The 25,148-nt window shown below is 48.2% G+C and overlaps 1 protein-coding gene and 1 long non-coding RNA gene across 5 annotated transcripts in view; both read left to right on the forward strand.

The window, feature by feature from the left end:
- The first annotated feature begins 1 nt into the window (after window position 1).
- LOC117018306 (uncharacterized) lies at window positions 2-14,303 on the forward strand. 2 transcript variants are annotated; one of them, XR_004422207.1, is made up of 4 exons: window positions 2-143; window positions 689-855; window positions 13,090-13,285; window positions 14,005-14,303. It is a non-coding gene; the product is annotated as an uncharacterized LOC117018306 (long non-coding RNA). The 2 variants fall into 2 exon arrangements; XR_004422208.1 differs by lacking the exon at window positions 689-855.
- Window positions 14,304-23,627: 9,324 nt separating this feature from the next.
- Window positions 23,628-25,148, forward strand: part of LMBR1 (limb development membrane protein 1) — a 98,458-nt gene continuing 96,937 nt past the window's right edge. For all 3 annotated transcript variants that reach the window (XM_033098770.1, XM_033098771.1, XM_033098774.1), the window contains exon 1: window positions 23,628-23,881. In XM_033098770.1, the coding sequence (XP_032954661.1) occupies window positions 23,816-23,881 (66 nt within the window). In that variant the 5' untranslated portion in view covers window positions 23,628-23,815. The remainder of the gene's footprint in view (window positions 23,882-25,148) is intronic.

Below are 25,148 nucleotides of genomic sequence, written 5' to 3' on the forward strand. Positions count from 1 at the left end.
CTTCCGGGACGCACCGACGCTGACTTCCGTCCGGGGCGGGACTTCCGTGCTACACGGGGCGGGGCGGAGCGGCGCCCCCTGCTGGCGGGTGGGCGGCAGCGCAGGGAACCGCACAGCAGCAAGTGCGCCTATTTGAAGTTCATGTGAGTACGCAAACACGTTCTCACTTAATAATTGAAAAAAAAAAACAAAAACCCTACAGATTATGGTAAAGAAGCCTCTTCACGCCCTGCCACAGAAGTAACCGTACTTGTCGGCAGGGCGTGAATCTTTCCTATGGGATATGTACATTTACGTGGGTGTGCACATATCCCATAGGAAAGTGTGTCATGTTGTTTCCTGCGTGTATTTTACGGGGTCTCCATGCTGAACTTACTGTTCTGGGACTTGGTTTTGCACTCAACCTCAGGCCTCAGATGTCTCTGGTGCTGCGTAATGACTCACCTTCTGTTTCCGGTTGCTGGTCTCTCCTGGGATGCTGGTCCCCTCTTTATTCCTCTGTTGATGGACTGCACCGGGATGATTAGTGTCCCCAAATTCATGTGTACCAGAAATTGTGAACGTGACCTTATTTGGGAATAGGGCCTTTGCCGATGTAATCAAGTTAAGAGAAAGCCTTCCTGGGTGGGGGCGGGCCCTAAATGCAATGACAGGCGTTCCTGGTAAGAGGGAAGTTTGGACTCTGCAGGGAGGAGGCCGCGTGAGGAGCGACACAGAGATGGAAGCAATGCTTCTACAAGTCATGGAACTCCGAGGGTTGCGGGTCGCCACCAGGAGCTAGGGAGACACCTGGACAGATTCTCTCTTGCAGCCCCAGGAGCCAATCCTGCCCGCACCTTGATTTCAAAGGCTGAGGTGAGAGCTGAATGGGCCCTTCAAGGTCCAGTGTGGAGCGCTCAGGCACCGCCCACCTGCCTAGACCACTTCTCCTAGGGCAGGGGACCAAGGGACTCCCAGCTGTCTGGGGGTGAGAAGCAGGAGGAGGGGTGCCCGGGCCAGCCCTCCCATGCCTTCCTGAGTACCTCCGCTCTGTGCCCTGGCTGGTGGGGCTGGCTGATTTCTACCCGGAGGGGCTGTGGATGAGCGTGCAGGGCTGTGGAAGGGAGAGGCAAGAGCCGGAGGAGAAAGCTCATCCTGGCCTGTGTCCACCTCCAGTGCTACAGTGCCGCTGCTCACTCAGCACCCTCGCCCCCAGGGTTGAGAACCCAGGTCCCTCCAGGGTTCTCACTGCTGTTGTCACACCCTGGAGCCCTCGCCTCTCTCTCATTCAGTAATTTCTCTGGGGGTAATTGGGGAGAGGGAGTCAGTCCCCCTTGCTACTATCCCATTTAACAGGAACCAAACAGGTAAAATTCATTTCCTCCTACAGAGTGCTTAGAAGGGTTCTGGCACATAGCAGCTGCTCAGTAAATGCCAGTACCCTCCTGATTGCCTGGCTCCCGCCAGTCCTCTGCTTGCTCACATTCTGACCCCTGGATGCTGTGTCCGCTCTGGCTTCCCCAGGGCGGGATTTTCTTGTCTCTGAAGTCACAACTTCTAAGACTTTGTGGGGGATTGATGTGGGCAAATCTTGGGGATATTTTTCGTCCTCAGATCCCAATGTGAAGGAGGCTTTTGGCAGTTATTCTGGCTGCTTCTCCCCTAGAGGAGCCCTGTACCTCCAAGCCTGCAAACTGCTACGGCCTCTTCCCCAGGATCCTCTCAAGGACCCTTCCTCAGGACCTCTCCCCAGGCCTCGCCAGGCATTGGCCAGTTGATGGAGAGGAAGTTCTGTTTCTCCAATCCTGGTGAAAGGGCTGGGCTGGGGCAATAGGAGACTACCATCTGGCAGCAAACATAAAAGAACGTTGATGACACAGGGGCTGATGAGCGTGTAGGGAATGTGCACGTCGCCGGGCCAGCGTGCAGGCGTGTGCTCTGTGTGTGTGTGTGTGTTCCTGTGTGTGCCTGTGCCTGCAAGACACGGGCTTGGAGAGGCTGGCAGGGGCCAGGAGTGACAGGGGTGGCCACTGGTGCTCCATTTTGTGTTTGTTTGGGGAGCAGTGGGAAGCCGGTGCTGTAAGGAGAGAAGCGGGTAAGAGTTGGGGGGAGTGACCTACATTGACCTGCATTTGGGAAAGATGGTCCTGCTGCTTACAGCGCTGACCCAGGCGGTCAGGAACGACGCGCAGACAGAGGCTCTTGCATCAGACACTTGTCCCCCAGCAAGGAAAAATTGTTGGTTGGGGCTTTGCCTGACAGCTCTTTAAAAATAATAGCACGAATGATCTATTAAGAGTCATATGACATACAATTTAAAGTGTGACCTTTTAACTCAGTGTCTTAGTGCGTTCAGGCTGCTATAACAATACCACAAACCATGGCTTAACCCGCAGATGTTTTCTCCTATGGTTCTGGAGGCTGGACGGCTGAGATGAAGGCACCAGATTCCCTGTCTGAAGGGGCACCTTCTGGCTGTGTCCTCACAGGGTAGAGGGAGAGGGAGGGGTCCCTTTCCCACCGTGCTTGGATCCCATCCTGAGGGCTCCACCCCCATGACCCAATCACCTCCCAAAGGCCCCACCACTTAACGCTGTCACTGTGGGGACTAGGGTTCAACATAGGAACTTGGCGGACACAGTCCGTAACCCAGGTTCACAGGCTTTTTTGTTTGTTTGTTTCAATGCATTAATTTATTGATTGATTATTTTAAAATATTGTTTTTTTCTTTAATTTTTTTTTTCTTTTTCACCCTTCTTCCGCCTCCCCCTGACTCTGGTTCAAGCATTATTTCTCAGTCTAGTTGTGTAGAACTCAGCTCCCTGGCCTATGCCCTGGAGCTGTTGTTCACAATCTTAGCTGTAGAGGGTGCAGCTCACTGGCCCATGTGGGAATTGATCCCGCGACCTCGGCGCACCCTACTCCAACCACCTGAGCCACTGGGCCGTCCCTATTTTTTTCTGATACAAAAATAATTTGCTCACCATAAAAATGGAAATATTATAGTTATCTGTGTGTAATGTAGAAAGGGGAAGTCCTCCATAAGCTCTTCCTTCCACAAATTTATCAGATTTATCATGCAGATATTAACCTGCGTTACTGTGATTTTGTTACCAAAATAGGCTACACTGTTTGCAGTTTCCATCTTGCTCTGGGTGGTACAGCTTAGGTCTTGTTCCCCGTCAGTGATCTGGGTCCTGGCAGCAGCGCCACTGGATGCCTGTTAGCAAGTGGCGTCTCAGGCCCTCCCCAGACCCACTGAGTCAGGATTGGAACCTGCAGATCACTGACTCTGGACCCCTCACTCTTCTCAATGGCTTTATGAGCATAATTTACATAACCAATCTGCTAATGGAGAATATTTGTTTCCTTTTTAAAACGTACAATTTTTGCACTACTAAAATGCTATAGCAGATATTCCTCTGTGTGTGTGTGTGTGTGTGGGTGTGTTTGCAGGATTGTGCAAGTGTTTCACAAGAATATCATTCTAGAAGTTGCTTAGGGAAAGTGTGTAAGTATTTTGTTTTCATTAACACATAATGCCGCGTTTCCAGCCTTAAAAGCTGTGCCAGCTCGTGCTCACATTCCGTGTTAGGCTTGTGCCCCATACCCTCTGCTTCACTGACCCATCTCGGGTTTTCATTTTTGCCCATCTGCTGGGTGAAAGGTCAGCACAAAGATGCTGCGAGGTCACCCAAAGCCTCTTCTTCAGTTTCCTTCACCAGCCAGCCGCCATCGGTCAGACCTGGGTGCTGCCTGGTCTCTTTCTTTGCGTCCTGTGGCCACAGTCCCAGTGCAGCCCAGCCAGGCCCTCCCTTTGTCCTCTGCAGTTTCCTGGCTGCCAGAGTTGGCTCTAAGCCTAAACCTCTCGTGCATTGTCCTGCTTCAGATCCTCCCGTGGCTCCTTGTGGCCTGCATACCGGCAGGGAAGCCTTGCCTGGGACACAAGACCTGCTCACACTCACCTCAGCCCAGCTGGAGCCGCCCCACCCCCAACGGATCCTGGGTTTTTCAGGACACGTGGGTCTCATACTCCTTGACTCCTCATGTGCCCTCTGACTGGAACACTCTCCTGCTTCCTGCCTGACCAACCCATCCTTGGCTCAGAGACAGTTTCCCTGTGTCCCGAGGTGGTCAGCTACTCCTACCCTAACCCTCACCTACGGGGGTTCCGTGGTCACCTCTGACCCCCACGCTGGACTTTGTGTGCCGAGGGAAGAGCTCAGACTCTGTCTTCTTCAGCTGCTTGCTCATTGCTCCCCTCCCACCCCCAGGGTCCATACCTGGCACACAGTAGGCACTCAAGTTTGTGTTGGGCAAATGAACAAATCAGTGAACAAATGACTCAGCGAAAGCCTTAGATTGAGTTGGGGCAGAAATGAACTTTCAGAGTCACCACGTCCACTCTGCTCCTTTTGGTATGTGAGCTGTCTATGGAGCAGTGGGGCCAAGAGCTGCAAGGCCCAGGTGGGGCTCACAGGGCCCAGGTGGGGCTGCAGGGCCCAGGTGGGGCTCACAGGGCCCAGGTGGGGCTCACAGGGCCCAGGTGCGGCTGCAAGGCCCAGGTGGGGCTCACAGGGCCCAGGTGGGGCTCACAGGGCCCAGGTGGGGCTGCAAGGCCCAGGTGGAGCTCGGGCAGCAGTGAGCTGTAGCAGGGCTCACATGACACTTGGAGAAGGACGTTTTGGTGGGAGAGGCTTCTAGTGAAACTCGGCCTTAGCTGAGCTTGTCAACAGGACCTCCAGTCTGTTGTTTTTTAGGCGTTACTGTCGGGTAAGCTCACCACTTGACACTATTCACCAGATGACTAAGGAGACGTCTCTGGGTCATAGACCTGTGCCTCCATCTCTTGCCCAGCAAAGAAAAGTGAAAAAAGGCATAGTTATATGTTGTGGTTTTCAATATTTTTAGTTTACAAGCCAAGTGTTTATCACATTAAGACATGGATCTATAAATAAATTTGAAAGCAGTGATACATCTGGGCCTCAAGTTGAGGCAATGATCCGTAAATATATTTGTCGGTGTCACTGCTCCCTTTTTTATTAATGTGGCGTTTGTTATGGCTATCGGTCTTCTCCCCGGTTACCAAAGTCCCTACAAAAACCTTTGTTGCTGGGCGGGGACCCGCCGGTCAGCTCTTAAGCTTTATCCGAGTAACATAAAGTGACTTCTCCCTCTGGCTCTGTTTCAGGTGCATCATTAATTTTCATTAGGTCTTCCTGCTCTTGCTATCTGCTCTCCCCATTTTCGGTGTGCTTGTGTATTATCTAGAGATGCTTCCCCCATTGGCAGCGTGTTTATTACCTAAATGCTCATGAATTAAGGGTAGGGAGTTACATTTCGACACAGGCACACTTACCTTCCTGAGAAAAGCCAAGCTGTTTTGTTAGTTATGCAAGATTTCTCATTTCTTTTTGTTACTGTCTTTGTTTTTGCTGTTTCCGTGAAAGGCTTTACTGTCAGGCAGCTTTATATGCATGCGGGGCGATCTTAGATGTGGTTCATTTCCCATTACTATTCTTACATGAGACAATCTATCCTAACGCAGGGTATTTACTGTGCGTTGCGCCAGCGTTAGACCAAGTGCAATATTTTTTGATGAATTTTCCCAAGAAAATAAATAGAAAACAAATTATTTTATTTGAGTGAATTGTAAATTGTATAAAGAGCTACGGGAACACTGCAGGGTTCGGGAGTGAGTGCTCACTTGTGCTTGACAGTGTAGTTGGTTGGAAATGCTGTAGAACTTTTCGCAGCATTTATTGATCTATTTCTGGCATACGAATCCCTAGACAGGAACTGTCTATGGGCCAGATTTTACGACCTCAATATAGATGCGAAGCTTTTAATGCACCTTTTGCCTTTATCATAATGTCACAGAGAAAATCAGAGTGGGTACAGATGGCCTGCTGACATCAAATTCCATGTTTAATTAGGTTAAGACTGCTCCGTTGTGCACAGCCCCTACGTCTAAAGATTTCAGAATAGTTCTTGGCCCATCCGGTCATGGGGCCTCTAAAATTAAGTAGGCAGGAGCCCCCCACCCCCCCATAAGGAGAAGGCAGAACTACTGTGATGTTCCCAGAGGGCCTCGAAAAGACCACTAAATCCACGCGTCAAGTAGTGTCGAGATCAACAGTAAAATACTAGTTACACCAACGTCAAAATACTCGTCCTGGTCAGATGCACTCTAGCCTCTGAACTGATAACACCAAGGAGGTGTATTTAATAAGTTAACTTAGTCGATCATTTGGTAACCCCATCTGTGTACATTTCCAGAAGCCTCAGTTCTTTCATGATAGGAGGGGATGCTGTTAAAATATTCCTTATCGGGGCCGGCCTGGTGGCTCAGGGGGTTAGAGCTCCGTGCTCCTAACTCCAAAGGCTGCCGGCTCGATTCCCACATGGGCCAGTGGGCTCTCAACCACAAGGTTGCCAGTTCAATTCCTCGACTCCCACAAGGGATGGTGGGCAGCGCCCCCTGCAACTAAAATTGAACACGGCACCTTGAACTGAGCTGCTGCTGAGCTCCCGGATGGCTCAGTTGGTTGGAGCGTGTCCTCTCAACCACAAGGTTGCTGGTTCGACTCCTGCAAGGGATGGTGGGCTGCGCCCCCTGCAACTAGAAACGGCAACTGGACCTGGAGCTGAGCTGCGCCTTCTACAATTAAGACTGAAAGGACAACAACTTGAAGCTGAACGGCACCCTCCACAACTAAGATTGAAAGGACAACAACTTGACTTGGAAAACAGGCCTGGAAATACACACTGTTCCCCAATAAAGTCCTGTTCCCCTTCCCTAATAAAATCTTTTTTTAAAAAAAAAGGAATATTCCTTATCAAAGCCTTCCACGAGATAAGAGATGGAAGGGTTTTATGCTGGGCTTGATGCTGCTGCTCAGTAAATGGCAGGAATTATTCTACTTAATGGAGCACGATGGCTCCATAACTAGTACTTGTTGGGTATTGAGATAAACTTCCAGTTGCTTTTTTTGAAAAATTACTTGTCTTTGGTGCTTTTGCAATCCCATTCCATGGGAAGATATAGCTGTACTTCGGAGGACAGGAATATAAATCAGGGTGTTAAATGCTGAAAATACAACTTCAGTGCTGCTGAACACCAAAAGCCAGAATGCTGATATCTAAAGCTTATGACTCTCTTTTCCAGAAATAACTCAACATGAGTGTCCGATAGCCTTATTCATTTAGTTTTTTTAACAGTTTTCTTGAAGTACAGTTGCTGCATAAAACACACATTTAATGTCTACAATTTGATGAGTTTGGACATATGTGTACACCTGTGATACCATCACCACCATGAAGGTCATAAACTTACCCATCATCACCCAAAAGTTTCTCCACGCCTCCCCCTTTTTTTGTGGTGAGAGACTTAGCATGAGATCCACACTCGTAATTCATTTTTAAGTGCACAATTCAGTATTGTTAACTAGAGGTACTATGCTATATAGCAGAACTCTAGAAATTGTCTCGCGTAAGTGAAACTCGACACTCATTGAACTTTACATCCCTATTTCTCCGTCCCCCCAGTCCTGGCAGCCACCTCCTACTCTCTGCATCTATGAGTTTACGTTAGATTCCTCATCTAGTGGAATCCTGTAGGGTTTGTCGTTCTGTGATTGGCGTATTTCACTGGGCATGGTGTCCTCGGGTTCCATCCATGTTAAGTCCTAGACGATAACATAGGTGAAAACCTGCATATGAAAACCTAATAGGTAAGGTGATGCCTTTCTAGATCCAACACCAAAGACTTGGTTCATGAAAGAAATAACTGAAAAGCTGGACTCCATTAAAATTAAAAGCTTTAGCTCTGCAAAAAGATAGTATCGAGAGAATTAGAAGACAAGCCACAGACTAGGAGAAAATATTTTCAAAAGACACATTTGATAAAGGACTATTATCCAAAATACACAAGGAACCCTTAAAACTCAGCAATGAGAAAACAAACAACCTGACTAAAAAATGGGCAAAGACCTTAACAGACACCTCACCCAGTAAGACAGATGGCAAGCAGGCATGTGAAGCTCCACATCATACGTGATCAGGGAAATGCAAATTAAAACAACGAGACCCCCCCACATACCTATCAGAACGGCCAGATTCCGGACACTGACACCCAAATGCTGGCGAGGACGTGGAGCCACAGGAACTCTCAGTCACTGCTGGTGGGGACGCAAAGGGTGCAGCCACTTTGGAGACAGTGGTGGTTTCTTACAGAACTAAACACACTCTCACCATGTGACCCAGCAATCGTGCTCCTTGGTATTTACTCAAAGGAGCCGAAACTTATGTCCACACGAAACCTGAGTTTATAGCAGCCTCATTCATAATCGCCAGAACTTGGAAATGAGGTGATGAGGTGATTCCATCCAGGCAATGGAATGTTACTCAGCGCTAAAAAGAAATGAGCTATCAGCCATGAGAAGACATGGAGGAACCTTAAATGCGTATGACTAAGTGAAAGAAGCCAATCTGAAAAGGCCACGTACTGTATGATTCCAGCTGTAGGACATCCTGGAAAAGGAGAAACTATGGAGACAGTAAGAAGGTCAGTGAGTAAGGGAGAGGGAAGGATGAAGGGGTGGAGCACAGAGGATTTTTAGGGCAATGAACCTACTCTTTATGATTTTATAATAATGGACATATACGTTGTTAAACATCTGTACAAACCCATAGAATGTACAACACCAAGATTGAACCCTAATGTAAATTATGGACTCGGGTGATTTTGATCATAATTTGATCAACCACTGTAGGTTTATCTTTGTTAACAAATGTCCCACCTGGGGGGTGATGTTGACCGTAGGGGAAGCTGTGCGTGGGTACGGATGGGGATGTAGGAAATCTCTGTGCTTTCCTCTCTGTTTTATCGTAAACCTAAAACTGCTCTAAAAAAGTGAAGTCATGAAAAAAGAAAAAAAGTTTAGCTTAGACAGTGGATATTGGAGATGAATAGCTTAAAAAATTAATTTAGTTTTTACATCCTTTAAGCTTCATTAACTCCCTTTCAGGAAATTGCACACTGAGGCAATCTTACTCTGCTCTCCCCAACAGAAACCTCTTCAGACTTCGCAGCACGCTTACAGATTCTGTTGCTAAAGCCCGCAGCTCATCATTGTCCTTCTGGCCGTTTGCCACAGGGCGGCTGTGGCCAGCCTGGGACAGGACCAGATGCTCCTTCAGAGCGGGCCTCAGCGCAGGGCTGCTTCCTAAAGTGGAAGGGGCAGGTGTCACTCTTTGTCCCCCTCTCCTCCATCTTCGATTCACATCCTTGAATAACTTCCAGGATGGAGGAGGAGAATCCAGAAATAAACTCTCTGTATATGGGCGGACCTGAGGATGGTTACATTGCTTCAAGTTGATTGGTGGGCTGGCGGGGTACAGAATTTTAGATTGAACATAGTTTTTTTCCCTTGGAAATTTGAAGGCGTTGCTTCATTATTTTCTAGCATCTAGCACTGTTTATAAAAAATCGGAAGCCAATCCGATTCTTGTCCCTTTCTGTGTTCTGAAATGACATCCTGGGGTGTGTGTCTTTTTCATTTATTGTGTCGAGAACTTTAAATCTGAAGACTTGTGTCTTTTGGTTCTGATAATTCCACACGTTATCTCTTTAATAATATTCACCTCTCAGTTTCTTTATGCTGTCTTTCTGGGACACTTATTAGTTAGATGTTAGATTTTGGGGGGATTGATGTTCTAATCCTTTTATGGTTTCTCATATTTTTCATCTCCTTGTCTTTCTTCTCAACTATATCTTCCAACTTTTCTATTGATTTATTTTCAATGTCAGCATTCTTCTTGAGGTTTCTTTTCCTTATGTTTCCTTTTTCATATCATCCTTGTTTTACGAATGCATTGTTTCCCCAGTGTCTCTGAGGACACTAGATTCTTGTTTAAAGTTGTGTTCTGTTTCCTGCAACATCTCAGATCACTGTATGTTTTTAAAATACTGTTTTAATTTGTTCCTATTTTGAAAAAATTTGTTTCTTACAATTTCAGAAGCATTATACATTTATGTAATTGGAAGATGGATTTGGAAAATAGAAATGGAAACATGCAGCAATGAAAAAAATCATGCCTGACACCTGGGGATTCGTATCTGAGTGCACCTGTTTGCAGAAACGCACACACATATGCACACATATGTGGGTGTGCTTACAAACACATGACATGTTTTTAATTGATATGGGGTCATAGCTACATATGGCTTCTTGATTCCCTGTTTCTTGTTTGTCTTGCTCTTTCTTCTTCATATTTCTGGTTTCCCAGAAACACCTGGTCGTCCTTTGTTGACTTTCAAGCTCAGGAAGAGGCCAGGGTGTGCTGAGCGTGGGCTCTGTGTTTGCTGTCAGGCTGCACTTGAGGGTGAGTGGGTGGGAGACCCACGGGCTTATGTCATGAACCTTGCACTGTGACTGATGTGGAAGTAGAGAAAGAACCCACAGTCATATGCTCACCAGCCCAGTTAGGCTTCTGTAAGCACCGTGATTTCCTGTCGTGGGACCAGAAGCCGGGGCCAGTGACAAACCGGCCGTGGGTTTCCAGGGAGCAGCGGAGGGCTGGCGTTCAGGGGTCAGGCCAGGGCACACCTCAGTGCAGAATGGAGCCGGTCAGCACTCATTCCATGTGCTTATTCTGTGCTCACTTTTTTCATCTCACACATTCATTACTTGTCCCATTTTACAACATGTGATCTACAGATATGTTTTTAACGAGTCCCTCGTGAAGAACTTGTGTCTCCCGTGAGCTGGTTCTTGCCTTCCTCTTTCTCGCTGGCTGGCTAGCCCTCTTCAGTTGGTTATTACCACTACCCTTATCCCTGAGGTCAGTGTTTCCAATGGGTAACATGTCCAAGCCCGATGATATAAACCCATCAGGAGGAGTCGTCACTTGGTTTACTGCAAGGCCTTTCTGAGCCATAGGTTAATATATTAATGAAGACTGTGGCCGTTACCCTACATTAAATAATGGCCGTGAATGACTGCGAGAAAAACATCCTTACGTCCTCCTGCAGAGTGCGAGATTGATGAGAATGGATTACTCTGCCAAGAGAACTCAAAAATATTACAACCTTTTATTCCTCTGCAGCTTGGACGGGTGTGTATTCATTTCTAAGTTACTACAAAAAAAAACAAAACCTCTCACAACGATTCTGAGCTAAAAACACATTAAATCATCACGTTAATTATATTGAAACAGCACACTGAGATTCTGTGGCTAATCTAGTTTAAACTTGGCCTCTGCAGCTCACTCAATATTTTATTTCTATTCAGGTCATATTAGTCAACTGGCCATGAGTAGCTGTATTTATTTATCTTATTAGTTTATTTTGGTCCAGTAGTAAATTATGATAGAATTATAATAATTCCTCCATTTATATACATCTCACAATCACCTACAAACTTGACCTTCTAAAATGTGATCTAAACACAATATATAATAAATATTAACACTTCCACGGTTGTCCCTTCCACTTTTCCAGAAGAGTTTAAATGGCCCAGAATATTCTGGGTTCCATTTTTTTCTCTGAAACTCTCCCATTTAGTACTTTATTTGTGGCATTACCTCTATGTTCAAAGAGATACAGAGCCACATATAGTATGACAATGTACTTTAAAGCTAAAAAAAAAAGGTGGTGGTAGAGGGTAGAAGGCGCATTGGGCTCCAGGACTCTGTCGCTAGCTGGCAGATGTCACCCGGTGATGGTCCTGGGAGGGCAGCAGGGATCCAGGCTTCCTGTGTGTCTCCAGGATTACCTGGGGGAGGCAAATGAAACCCAAGCAGGGCATCTTTCCCCCTTTAGTCTTCACCAGACCTGTGCTGAGAATGCTTAGAGGCTCAGTTAAGGGGATGCCTCTTCCGGGGAGGGACTCCCAGGGTCAGATTCATTAATTCTTGTCATATTTTCACAGTTCAGGCTTTGGCCCTGAGCTTCCCAGGTTCAGAAACTCGATTTCAGCTGAGGACCTGGGCAGATCAATTCTAGGACAAAACACACTAGCCAAGTTCATGAGAGTGGTGATGAAAACAGACTGTTGGTGTATTTAATGCACAGTGAGATGGTCACAGGAGCAGGTAGTTGTTTTCCTGTAGGCAGCCTGCACGGGAAGTGCAAACGCCATCAAAGGCTGCCTGAGGAGCCATGACTCCAGCGAAGGGGGCTGGCTGGCCTCCCGGTGTGCTTCAGGACAGCGGGCTGGATCCAGCAAGTCTGACTGTTGTCCACAGTACAAGCTCAGTTCTCCTTTTATTTGTGGTCATTACCAAGTGGAGTAATGTCCTTTTAGGTTCTGTAAACACAATGAGGAGAGTGGGCTGTGCGAACGTCTGCAGGATGATGCCGGCTGGGTCTGTGGCCACGTTCACGTTGACCACTGCCACCATCTCATCGAACTCTCATCCCTCACCTTCGGAGATGCAGAAATAAGTTCTGTGGCAGAAACAACATGGCAGAAATAAACCATCACTTCAGAGAACTGATTCCTGTCCCTGCCCCTTGGCTGACAACCAGAAGTAGAACTTCGAGTGCCTAAGCTAATAGTTTTCCTCAGCCTGTTTTTGGGAAGAGGAGAACCAAGCTGGATAAACTCCTGCCAGCCACCCTGCATGCACCCCCTCTGTGTGTCCTTGAACCATTCTGAATTCTTGCGTTAGTCCAACACAAACCTATTTATTTTTGCTAATGAGACAGAAGTAGAAGGTGGGAATTTTTACAATGTTAGACATTATGCGTTATAAGCCGAGCAGTCTAATTATTCACAGGGATCACAAATATTCATCCCCACTCCCCAGTCCATTGTTTACTATTGTCACATGCCTACGAGGCATTAACCAAATTTGCATTTAATTAGAAGAGAACATCCATGATTTCAGATAAAACTCATCCCTCCTAATTTTGAAAATTAATCTGATTTATTCCCACTTGGATTTCTAATGCTTCTGAAACAAATCTTTCAGAAAAAGAATAATGTGTGCTTTCTTTCCAATGATCTAACTTCAGAACGTGACTAAGTGGCGTTCAAAAATAATTCCTCATTTAATGCGACAACATAACCCTATGTTTTGTAACATCTTCACCTGCCTCCCCAGGTCCCCTCCAAGCTGTCCCTGGACAGCGAACCCAGCTGTCAGTGGCAAGGTCCATGACACCGAGGCTCCCAGCAGGGCTGCAGGGACAGCCAGACTCTGCGGTGTCAGCCGATGCCATCGACCGTCTATGCTGGAAAAGTCCAATAACCCCGAGACTGACCGTGGGCTGGGACTACAGCCACACCATTCTGATCATGTGAGTACTAAACGTTTGAGGTATGCAGAGAGAATGATGACAAAGGTGTGTTTTCAGATCAGCAGTTTTCACCGTGCCCTCAATAGACATTTATCAAGACATCCAATGAATATAAAAACACCCACATCTCTTTAGAAAACTGGAACATGTTCCGGGAGCAGCAGAATTCATAAACTGCAGGATGACTTGTTTTCTGCACGCTGGCCTGATATAATTCACAGATATCACCTCTCGTCCTGAGAGCACTCCTCGTCACTGTGCATTATGGGAATGTCAGGCTGGATTTATATGAAGGAGGATTTCTAGAGGTGGTATTATTGATGGTGAATGGAAGATTCACCAGACATTGGAAATCGGAAGTACTTCTGAAAACCCCCTTTCCCTTGAAAGGGCTATAAATCTAAAAATAATCTTGAATTCACAAGCAATCCTTTTATGTTATAAGTTGATAGCAAATATATTACTGAAGAGACACATAATTACCTTAAAATCTACCACAGTTAGGGATGCATTGGAGCTCTTAAATTATAATTTAATTTTATAACAGTAAAAATTTTAAGAAATATTTTTACTATTCGTTTTCTTTGAGTTTCACCTTTTATCCTCATGTTTATAATGACAAAGTAGGACTGTTCATAAACGAATATCCCAGACAGCTCCAAATATGTAGCAAGCTGATTTTGTTGACCAAGAGAATGTGGCTTTATCGTTCATTCCAGTACATGAAACCGGCAACCACAGAACCCGGCAGCCTGGCAGAGACCGTATCTATGGCACCGTCTGTCTTAAAGAAGACCTTTGTGGACCAATGGGGTGGCCAGGGGCTGGAGATGCTAGACCTGGGGCTTCCTGGCTGCATGTTAGAGTTTATAATTCAGCCAGCTCAAAGGGGCATTTTTTTGTCTCTCTGTCTAACCATGTACCCGCGTCTACACCCATGGCAGCACCGTCTCCACCTCCATCACTTAGCTGCATTTCCATCTGTCTCTCTGCTGTGTGTGTTTCTCTCTCTCTCTCTCTCTCTCTTACCCCCCTCCCTTCACCCCTCCCCCCTTTCCTGGGACAGCTCTGGGGAGCAGCAGAGAATACTCTGGACTTAGAGCAGAGATCTGAACTTTGGGGTTGCGTCTGCAACCCTCAGTATGTTATTTAACCTCATCATGTTCCAGTTTCCTCATCTGTTAAAAAGGGATGGTAACCATAGTTTATCTCATTGGGTTATTGTGAATTTAAATAATGGATAACGTGCTTTGTGGGCTACAAAATTCCACATAAAAAGTAAGCATTATTAGTGATAAAAATGTTGGGTCCATGTGGCGGTGATAATAAATTAGGGGACATTCTCATTTTAAGGCACATTCTTCAGTGCCTTCTACAGTTGAGGCCCATTCTACAGTTGTAGTGTATTGTGCTTTGCCCATTGGGAGAGTTCTGGGGGGTGTGAAGGAGGAACGAGGCCCAGGCTACCTGGCTACCTGCTGGGGCAGGACCGTGGAGTGGATGTGTGCCGAGTGCTTACCCCTCTCAGCCTCAGTTTCCTCTTCTGTAACATCCTTGGTTGATCCCATTAGAAGACATCACCCTAAGATCTGGGCTAAGCCCACGATTTAGGAAAAGCTACCGTGCTTCCCCGAAAATAAGACGGGGTCTTATATTAATTTTTGCTCCAAAAGACACATTAGGGCTTATGTTCAGGGGATGTCATCCTGAAAAATCATGCTAAGGCTTATTTTCCGGTTAGGTCTTATTTTCAGGGAAACACGGTAAGTGTAAAGATAAGTAGGATATATAGCACCACCTTTGGTCCAAAACGGGCCAGTACTCTGATTCGTGACGGGCTCCTGGGCTCCAAACCAGGACCGGGCAAGAGGAGGGAGTGACGAGGCCCCAGGAGCAGGAAGGAAGACATGCTGAGCCCAGCGGTTGCGCAGACAGCAGGGGGCGGGGGTGTGGTGTCATGGGCGTCTCACGAGCCATTGCTGCCCCCTAGCTCCACCAGGGCTCACAGTGCAGCCAGGCAGCACCCTCAGAACGTCCCCTTTCCTAGGTAGGACAAGCAGCAGGACCGGTGGAGGCAGCTTCTTAGGGGGCAGGGCCAGGAGTGAGGGAAGAGGGGGCCCAACCCTCTGTTGCCGTTTTTTTAACGCTGCAGGCCTGCACACTGCTCACACCAGACAAATGTGACGGCGCCAATGAAGCGCTTTCTGCAGGCTGCGTTTTCCAGGCCAGGCCTGTGTGTGGTTCTCATGTTGGATTTCTAAGTGGATAGTTAGGGCCGATTCACGCATTTGAAGATTTCCTGAGGAGGCATTTCTCTGTCTGTCACTGTGACCTCTGAGTCCTTGGCTACAAAAGGCCTTTCCGGAGGCCGTCCCTGCCTCTAGAGAATCGCCCCTGAGCAGACAAGTCACACACACACAAAGATGACAGCAAGGACTTCCGTCGCACCTGCCGTCACATTCAAACACAAAGCAACACTAAGCACTCGGCCTGTTTTGTTCATGTGTCTGTCTGGACGTTTTCGTCCTAGAAACCTTCCCAGAAGACAAACTTAGAAATTAGTGAGTCCTGCACAGATGGAGTAGTTTTTCTGTCCTCCTAGGTCAGTTTCCCCAAAGCTAACATGTCCAGCTACAACTGGCCAGTGGTTCTTCACTCAGCCCCCAGGGTCGTCGCGTCCTAACGACTGGCTAATGAACTCCCACGCCAGGGACAAGGCATGGCGGGGCATGCCAACGGCATTGTCCATCTTGCTTTTAATGTTTATGGCGTGGGCATTATTGAGCTGACTTCCTGGACAGAGTGACTTTATGACACTCACTTGAAAATTGGTTTAAAAGTGCTGTGAAAGAGGGACATTACCAGCAGGATGCTCAGGAATGCCACAGATCAGGGCTGTGTAAAGGCGACAAGATGTTTCTGTCACGGTTTACGAATCACCTAGATCAGCTTTCTGCCCCGTAAGTAATACTTGGCACAGGGACCTGCTTTGTGCCTGGGAGTTTTTAGCCGCCACCTGGGGCTGGTTCTTTTTTGTGGCGTGTCACCATGGCCATTACCTGGACTATGTATAGACATCCAGGCTGCCACCATAGGCATGGTGTGCCCCGTGGCAGAGAAGACTAGACAGGGAGGAACCCTATTCCCAGAAAACTTCCTGTTTTGTCCGCTGGCACGCAACTTGCCACCCAAGAGCCAAGAGATGAAAAGATGTTGGTTCACTCAAATATGTATAAAGACAGTAAGACTCAAATGCTGTAAAAATGTCAGTTTTCCCCAACAGAATTCCAACCAAATGCCAAGAGGATTTGGGGGTTGGGAGGTAATGACAAATGATTCAAAGTCCATCTGGAAAAACAGACATTTGGGAGTAACCAGGACACCCCAGTATGGGGACAAGGGGACACTCTCAGTGCTTCCCCCTCCTGCTGCCCCTCTTGACTCCACCTGCTCCCTCCTGGGCCCAGTTCCCAGCATGTGGCCTGGGAGAGTCCCAGAGGCCCCTCCCAGCCATGGCTGACTTTACCCTCCATGGGTCTGTTGGGCATTCTCCAAGGTTCCTACAGGCAGTCTTCCGCACCAGGGTCCTCTAGGAGCCCTCTGCTTTGATGGGGCTGGGTCCAGGGCAGCCTTTCCCAAATGAGTCTGGTGGCTTCAGCCTCCTCTGGGCAGATGACAGCAAACTTCCACATGGCCCACCTGCCTCCAATAATCTGTGTCCACATAGGACGTTAAATAATGTGATAAGTACTAGTCAGTCGACTACTAATCAAGCCCAGGTGAAAAGAATGGAGCAGATTGGTACAGGGGCTGGTACGAGAGCCAAGACCTACTGTTAAGTAAGGATATCAAGTGGCAGAACAGATCTCAAGGTGTAATAAACAAGTGTTCATGCCCGTGTAGAGAATCCGGCCCTGTGGCTCCCAGAGAGGGATCTGAACACAAGGGGAGAAAGCCCAGATTCTTAAATGCACTGCCTCACCATTTCCATCTTTTCCCTCCTTAGGAAGTATAGTTTTAAAAAAGTGAATGTAAAAAGGGCAAGTTCAGCACCACTTTCCAAAGCTCTGTGCTCCTTTCTGGGAGTTTTCAAGGTGGTTCTCCCATCGAAACCTTTTCTCCATCAGACAGCCTCTGCCCTTAGGCTTTGCACGTCTGACTCCAGGACACATGCCCCATCCCCTGGGCCTGCCGACTTCCCTGGGGGCTATCAGCTGTTTGAGACAAAACCGTGTCTGCAGTGAGTATGAGTCCGCCCTGCTGGCCTCAGCCGGTCCTGTCTGTCCCTCTTTGACTGCCTGCCATGCTGGCCCACGCCATTCTCCCACTGCTGCGGTACTTCCTGCCATTCAGGGGCCTCGTGACAAAGCTCGTCTCGTCCAGAGTGTCAGTGAGTCAGAGGGAAGGCGTTTTGATGTTGGCACTGCCAGGGGAAACCGGTACAGAACCTGCACAGGTCCCTTCTCTGGGACTCAGTGGGTCCTGCTCTCCTGTGTGTATCGGCCGTGCTGTTGTGTGAAGGGTGGGGGCCTCCCGGGACCTGACAGGAGGGGAACAGGCCAAACTGTGATTACAACACGCTTTTCAGGTCTTTGTTCTCCTGCTTGCTTCCACAAGCAGAGTCCCGAACGGGTCTTTATCGATACTCAGTGAGAGTTAGGAATGGATAGCAGGTGTGTGTGCACGTGTACATGCACCTCTCCAGCTGTGTCTTCAGCTGTCCGTCTGAGTGTAGGCTGTCGCCAGTTCTCCAGCTCTAGTCCATCAGCACATGGCTCCTCCCAGCCTTGCCTTGGCTGATGTGTAACCTCCCACGGCGACAGGGAGGGGCTTGGCACCCACCCCCCACCACTTGTCTGTTCTGTTGTGGTACAATGAACAGCATTTCCCAGATTGCTTACCACCCCACCACGGGAAACACCTTTACCAGCTAGAGTGTCTTTTGTCTCCATTCTAGAAGTTTCGGAGCTTTGCATTTTACATTTAAGTCTATGTTCCATTTTTTAAAATTGAGAAATAATCCACATACCATAAAATTCACCCTTTTAAAGTCTACAATTCAATGTTTTTAAATATATTCACAAGGGTGTGCAACCATCACCACTGTCTAGTTCCAGAACCTTTTCATCACCTTGAAAAGAAGCCATTTCTATGGGTTATCTTTTTACTTTCCTGATAGTATCCTTTGATGAACAAAAATTTTAATTTTGATTAAGTTCGACTTGTCTTTCGTTGTTATTGTTTGTGCTTTTTGAGTGATACTTAGGAAACCATTGCCTAATCCAAGGTCATGAAGCTGTACACGTTTCCTTTTTCTTACTACAAAGCCTGCCATTCTTACCAAGATCCAGCCATTTTTCTTGAACAAGAGATACCTGGAACGTTGCAAACCTTTGGTTAATTTCCAGAATGCTGATGACATTGATTCTGACGTCTCATTGCTTTTATAGAGGAGAGGATTTTTGGAGGTTCTTATTCTGTCATTTTTGCTTACATCATCCCATCATTCTACTTAATTTTTTTTGTAGGCATGAGATAAAATTCCTCTACTAAATCTCTTTTCTGCTTAAATTTGTCAGGGTTCTGTTTTGTTGCTTGCAAAGCCTCTTACAGAAGTGCTTTCACTAATCTGTATTTTGGGGTTATTACCTTGACTTTTTTTTAAATCAAGGGACACTAAACTAAACAATCTCATGAAACTATTGCTTCATTGGCTAAAGAGATATTTTTGAGGATATTTTCTATCACATTTTAAAATATTTTCCACCTGAAGGTCTACATGAGAGCATTTCTTCGAGAGCAAAGAGCTGGGGCAAGCTGTCTCTTCTGAAGAGCAGATATGCTTTCTTCTTATAGCTAACGAACATGATGTCACAATCCTATTTTCTTCTTCACTTGTGATGCCAGGGAGCTCAAAAAATTTAATTCAAAACTTGCAAATGGGGTACTTTATGATCTGCTGAATTAAGTTTAATTTCTTCTATCACTTATTATTCTAGTATACATGTTCCTTGGGTCTTATTAAAAAATATGTATACTTTCTTATCTATCTATCATCTTTTTTTTTTTTCCTCTTTAAAAGCGGCCTCAAATCCTTGGTAAAATTCGGAGGAACTTGCACTTCTCTCTACACCCAGAAGACTGACTGTTGAGTTAGCTCACGGTCTCTGCATTACTTTACACCGTCTTGACTCTGGGAACATTAGTCTCTGAGAGGCCGTCCGTCCGTCGTAGTGACTCAGATTATTGGAATGGCCTGCCTGAGTTTCATTCTGGCTCTGCCATCCCCTTTCTGTGTGTCCTCGGGCAAATCCCCAACCTCTTTGTGCTTTAGTTTTCTAAACTGTACAGTGGACATAATGAGTACACAGAACGATGGTGAATGCTAAACTAGATATACGCGGAAGGCAATTAGAATGGTGCCTGGCAAACAGTAAGTGCTCAGACATGTTTGTTATTTTCACTAAAAAATGAAAGTTCAAAAAGCAGGCAGGACTTAAAGATGGTGCAAAGTTGGGTGAAATGTTCAAGAAACTCCAGGTCGGGGCATAACATAGAGAAGTTGTAGCTTGTGACATTTCCGCAGGACAAGGAGGGGTCAGCAGCTTCCAGGAAGGAAGGGTCTGGGGGTGTGTGCGAGGCCAGGACAGTGAAGGGAGCCAGCTGAAGGAGTGGGTCAGGAGCTGAGAAGGGGGTGAATTTTCCTTTCGTGGGGATGGATTATGGAGGGAGGAATGCAAGCCCGGGTTTTCCAGGTCACTAACTTGTGTCTCCTTAGGAAAGTCCCTCCATTTCTCTGGGTCTTGGTTGTAATTAAACTAGGAGGTTTCTGACTCCTTCTGGCGTCAACCTCTGTGATTCTTCCGGGTCTCGCTCCCTCTGTATCATGATGAGGTTCATTTGACGGGTTGCTCCTTTTCCCGCTTTGACTCATTTCCCTCCTAAATTTTGTGAGCTGAAGTTGGAAGGAAAAAAAGAGTTAAGATGGATAATTAAAGCCAAGAAAGATGGTACATGACTGAATACATTATGAGCCAATAAAAATGATTGAAACCAACCTGCAGTAAGTTAATGTGTATTTATGATACTGCCTTTAGAAACTGTGCTAAATTGTCTCTTAGTTCACTGGAGCCAAGCGGTGTCCTGCATAATTGCCTGGAAGGTGTGACCCAACATCCTCCATGAGGATTAGCGGGTAGGGGACTCTCCGTTCTGAGCCCAGTGGAGTAGAGACAGGCTCTGCTTGTGAGGATTAATTCTGTGTCAACTTGTCTGGGCCGCAGGAGCCAGACATTTGATCTGACATTACATGGGGTGGTGTCTGGGAGGGCATTTCTCCAGATGAGATTAACATTTGTAGACTGAATAAAACACACTGCCCTCCCCAGGTGAGTGGGTCTCATCAGATCGTCTGAGGTCTGAATAGAGCAAAAGGGGGTCAGGGAGAGTTCCCTCCGCCTGTTTTCCAGCCGGGACATCAGACTTCCCTTGAACTTGAGATGTCAGATTGTGGGGCAATTCCTTATCACCTATCTATCTGACCATCACCTAGCTGTCCATATATGTCTGTCTCTCTCTGTCTCCTACGTTCTGTCTCTCCGGAGAGCTCTGACTACATTATTGCCTGAGCACATACTTAGGCAAACTAATGAGTGCAGAAGAATTTATGGGGGAGGGGACGGTGAGTGGTTAGGGCACGATCTCCAGCACAGGGACCTGGGAATGTCACTGTGTGTCACGCATGCTGCAACAAGGCTTTGGTTTTATTGCATGGGAGGGAACATGGTGCTGTGAAAAGAACAAGAGTTACTGAGTCAGGTGGATCTGGGTTCGTATGTGGACTGTGTAAACTGAGTCAGGTCGCTTTTCCTCTCTGAGCCTCGCTGTCTTTGATGTTAAAGGAGATGCCAATACCTCCTTCACAGGGTTCCTGTGATGGGTAAATTATGTACTCTATGTGAAACACCTGGAATGTGGTATCTACCCTACAAAAGCTAGCTCCCTACTACCCTAATTTCTCTCTCACTCACATACACATGAAGTGTTGACCTAAAATATAAGGACATATGTGCTAAGTGTCAAATCAGTGGTTGGGAATATCACTCCTGGTAAGTTTTCTGTCTGACGCCTGGACCATAAGCTCTGTGAAAACAAGACTGAAGCACTCTTATTTCCATTGTGTGTCCCTATTTGCCAATCAGAGAGTGAATGAAAGACTGGAATTGTCAGGAAAGACTTTGTGGAGAAGGCTGATGTTGGTGTCGCCACCGAAGGGTGGTAGCCCTGAATCTGAAGAGGAGGGAAGAGGATATGGAATGGGAGAAGGTGCTGGGCCTTGGCCCTGGGAAGGCTTTGGGGGCTGGAGAGGGGAGGAAGCCAGGCTGCAGGAAAGGCCTCTTTACGGAAAGAAGTGGGGAGAATGGCTGGAAGGGCAAGGTGGGGTCCAAAAGTCACGGTCTGGAATGCTATGTTAAGGAGTTAGATTTTATTTTGTAGTTAATGAGAAGAACTGCATTGAAGTGCTTTGAGCAGGGGAGAAAAAGTGTATTTTGGGAAGAGTCATGTTTCAGAGGGAGGTAGAAAAGAGGGTGTCGGCTGGGGTGTCTCCATCAGATAACTGGGCACCAGCTCCAGCGTGGTTGGGGCTTACTTACACAGTGGCAGTTGGAGGTTTCCCCAGGGCCAGCAGAAGGGACAAGCCCTAATGCACAAGCACTTGTCAATAGCTTCCTGTTTTCTATTGTCCCTTTGGCCAAAGCAAGTCACATGTCCAGGCCCAGACTCAGTGGTAGGAAATAGATTCAACTTGTTGATGGAGGAGGGACAAAGCCACACAGCAAAGGGGTGAGCGTGTAGGGAGGGGTGAGCTTGTGGCCATTTTATGGTTCCTACCCTGGCCTAAGTACTGTAACAGGGAAATAACTAAAACCGTGGTGGAAGAATCTCTACAGACAACTGCACAAAAGAAACAAAAAGGTCTAGCTGGTTTGAGTGTTGGCTTAGGAAGATCAGAAGTGCCATAGCATCCACTTTCTGGAATACATGTCTAAATGGCACACATCTTAAAATCTAATGTGTTTACATTCTTAGTGGAGAGATTAACCCAGAAATTATCCAGCGCCGTTGCGGGGACAAAGGAGCTGAGATCCTGCGTGACAGCCATTGTGGCAGCTCTCAGACCCTGGGCGTCCGGATGCTTTTCTGTGTTTCGCTGGTTCTTTAGGGCTCTAAGACATTTTAAAAATAAAGATGAATGTTGAATTTAAGGAGCTAGAAGTTATTCCTGGTGTCTTATCAGGCTATGGCAGCAGGAAGACGTGCTCAGACAAGCCTCCTGTTCTGTGTCCTCCCACTACCAACATTTTCCCGTAAAAAGCATCATAGGCACAGTATTTGGGGGCCACACGCTTTTCAGAAGTCATACAAAAGTTTGAGTCTTGAAAAAATTTTTTACTTCAATATTGCAAAAAGTACTGCAAAATCTAAATTAATAAATATCATAAAAATTATTTGAAAGCAATTTGTAGATTTTCTCACTTCCTAAGAATTCTCAGTGATGCCAAAAAAATCCCAGCCAACAGCAATTTAAATGACTTCCTTATAGCCAAATAAATTCAAAAGTAAAATGATAAATATTCCTTAAAATTCAGTTTTATGGCAAAAAAAAAACACAATAAAAGATACTTAATGCAGAATGAGGTGAATTACTGTGTTTGGCACGTGTAGCGTTCCCCCAAATAAACGTGCTGCGGAGGGTCCTTACACCTCCCCAGGAACAGGGAAGGGCCTGCCATTCAAGGCTATCTACGTTTTCCAGGTGGACAAGCCCAAGACCTGTGGCAGCCCACGCCCCTTATCAGACCCAGAGAACCCAGGTTTCGGGGTTTCCGCCCAAAGCGTGTCCTGCAACGACCGATTTCCGCCCTTTTACCTACTTCGGCACAGTTAAAGTTTCCGTGGGAGAACGGCTCGACTCTGCCAAGTGCCCTGCAGGCTGAGCTGAGTGAGGGGCACTAACTGGCGTGGCCATGGCTGATGAGTAACTCCTGTGGGGAACCAGAGCGCCGAGCCTGCGCCGGCCCGCCCACCTCCATTACTCCGCCCGCATAGGAAGGAGACCCGCCCCGCGAAGCGAGCCTCACCGCATCCTCCCGGGGCTCCGGCGGAGATCCCGCGGACCCTGCCCGCCTCCGCTCCCTGGGGGCGTGCCCCAAACCCCGCCCCGAGGCCTGAGGCTCCGCCCAGTCCCCTTGCCCACGCCGCCTTAGGCCCGGCGGGCGCCACGGCGCGTCCTCTGACGCGCGGCGCCTTCGTCTGACGTCAGGCCCCGCCGCGGCCCCGCCCCGGCAGCGCGGCGCCCGCCCTCCGCAGCCCGAGCGTCTACGCCTGAGGCAGCGGCTGAGGCGGCGGCCGCGCTCGCGGTCCTGGTGGCGGTCACTGCTGTCGGCCAGCTCTCGTCCCGGGCTAGCGGAGCGGCCGTGCAGCCCCTCGGACCGGCGGGCGATGGCGCGGCGGCGGGCGTGAAGGAGGATGGAAGGGCAGGACGAGGTGTCGGCGCGGGAGCAGCACTTCCACAGCCAAGTGCGGGAGTCCACGGTGAGCTGGCCGGCGACCCCACGGCGACCCGCCGGCTGCCTGCGGCCCGCGCCGCTTCCGGGCCCCCGCCCCTTCCCCTGCCCTCGGGTCCTCACCCTCTGCCCCTGGCCCTCCGCCCCAGGCGCCCCCAGTCCCCGCGGCGGCCTCCCCTTTGCCACCTGCGCGGCTTCCCGCCCCGGGCTCCGCCCCCGGCCCGCGCCCACCCGCTCTCCTCCCGCTCTCCTCCCGGGGCGCCTCGCGCGGTTCGCACGAGTCCCCTGTGGTCCCACGGGGAATGCTGCGGTGCCACCTGCACCCTCACGGGGCCATGCCCTCCCGGCATCGCGGTGGCCGCCTCGGCGCTCCAGGTGGTGGCCGGCCCCCGAGGGCTCGCGTGCCCCCGCTCCGCGGCCTGGCGGATGGACGCGTGTACAGTCCGTGCAGGTACCTGGCGGTGCCCGTGCGCCCCTCGCAGGCGCTGGCGCAGGACCGAGCTCGGTCCCGGGTCCCCGAGGAGCAGCGAGCGTCCGCTGCCCCGCTCTTCTGTCGTCCAGGTTAGCGTATTGTGCACCGTGCGCTCGGTCCCTCACCCCGGCGCCCCCCAGCCCCACTTGCACTAAGTCCGAAACCTTCCGTTTTGGGTGGGAAGACCCGCGAGTTCTGGGATTGAGGGCCGAGCAGAAGTCCACGGTGCCCTGGAAGCGACTTCTTGGGAGAGCCGTCCTTTCTCGCTGCGGTGCGCGCTGTCGCTGCCGGGGGTCGGGAAGCAGGCGTGGCCTTCGAAAGCCACTTTGGTTTTCCTTTTCGTGAGAACACATTGCAGTCGTGTTTGTTTGTGTTTCCATAACGGGGTAAAGCCGTACCCCTCCCTCTTCTAACTCAGCCACACTCCTGTTTTGAGGTGAAAAGATTCTGGTTTAGAATTGCCTAATTTGTGTAGCTCTTGATCTTGAAAATTGAGACTCACTTCGCCAAGGCACACCTGAGAATAAAGAGGACCTATAAAGTCGGAACTAGTGGAATTTGATACAGCATATTTCGTTTAATTTTAATTTTTGAAGTTAAAGCTCAAACAAACAAAAGTGCATACTCACGTGTGTAAGGCTTGAAGCGTTTCACTAAACACACCCGTGTAATCCTGAACCCAGACTGAGAAACAGACTCTTACTGGCAACCCAGAGGCCCAGCCCTTTTTCCTGTCCACTTACTCTCTGCCTCGCCAAGAGTAGCCACTGTCCCCGTGTTAATACATTAGTTTTGCTTAGTTTTGCACCATTATATAAATGAA

This window comes from Rhinolophus ferrumequinum, chromosome 26 (genome assembly GCF_004115265.2).
Source record: "Rhinolophus ferrumequinum isolate MPI-CBG mRhiFer1 chromosome 26, mRhiFer1_v1.p, whole genome shotgun sequence".
In the NCBI taxonomy this organism is placed as follows: domain Eukaryota; kingdom Metazoa; phylum Chordata; class Mammalia; order Chiroptera; family Rhinolophidae; genus Rhinolophus; species Rhinolophus ferrumequinum.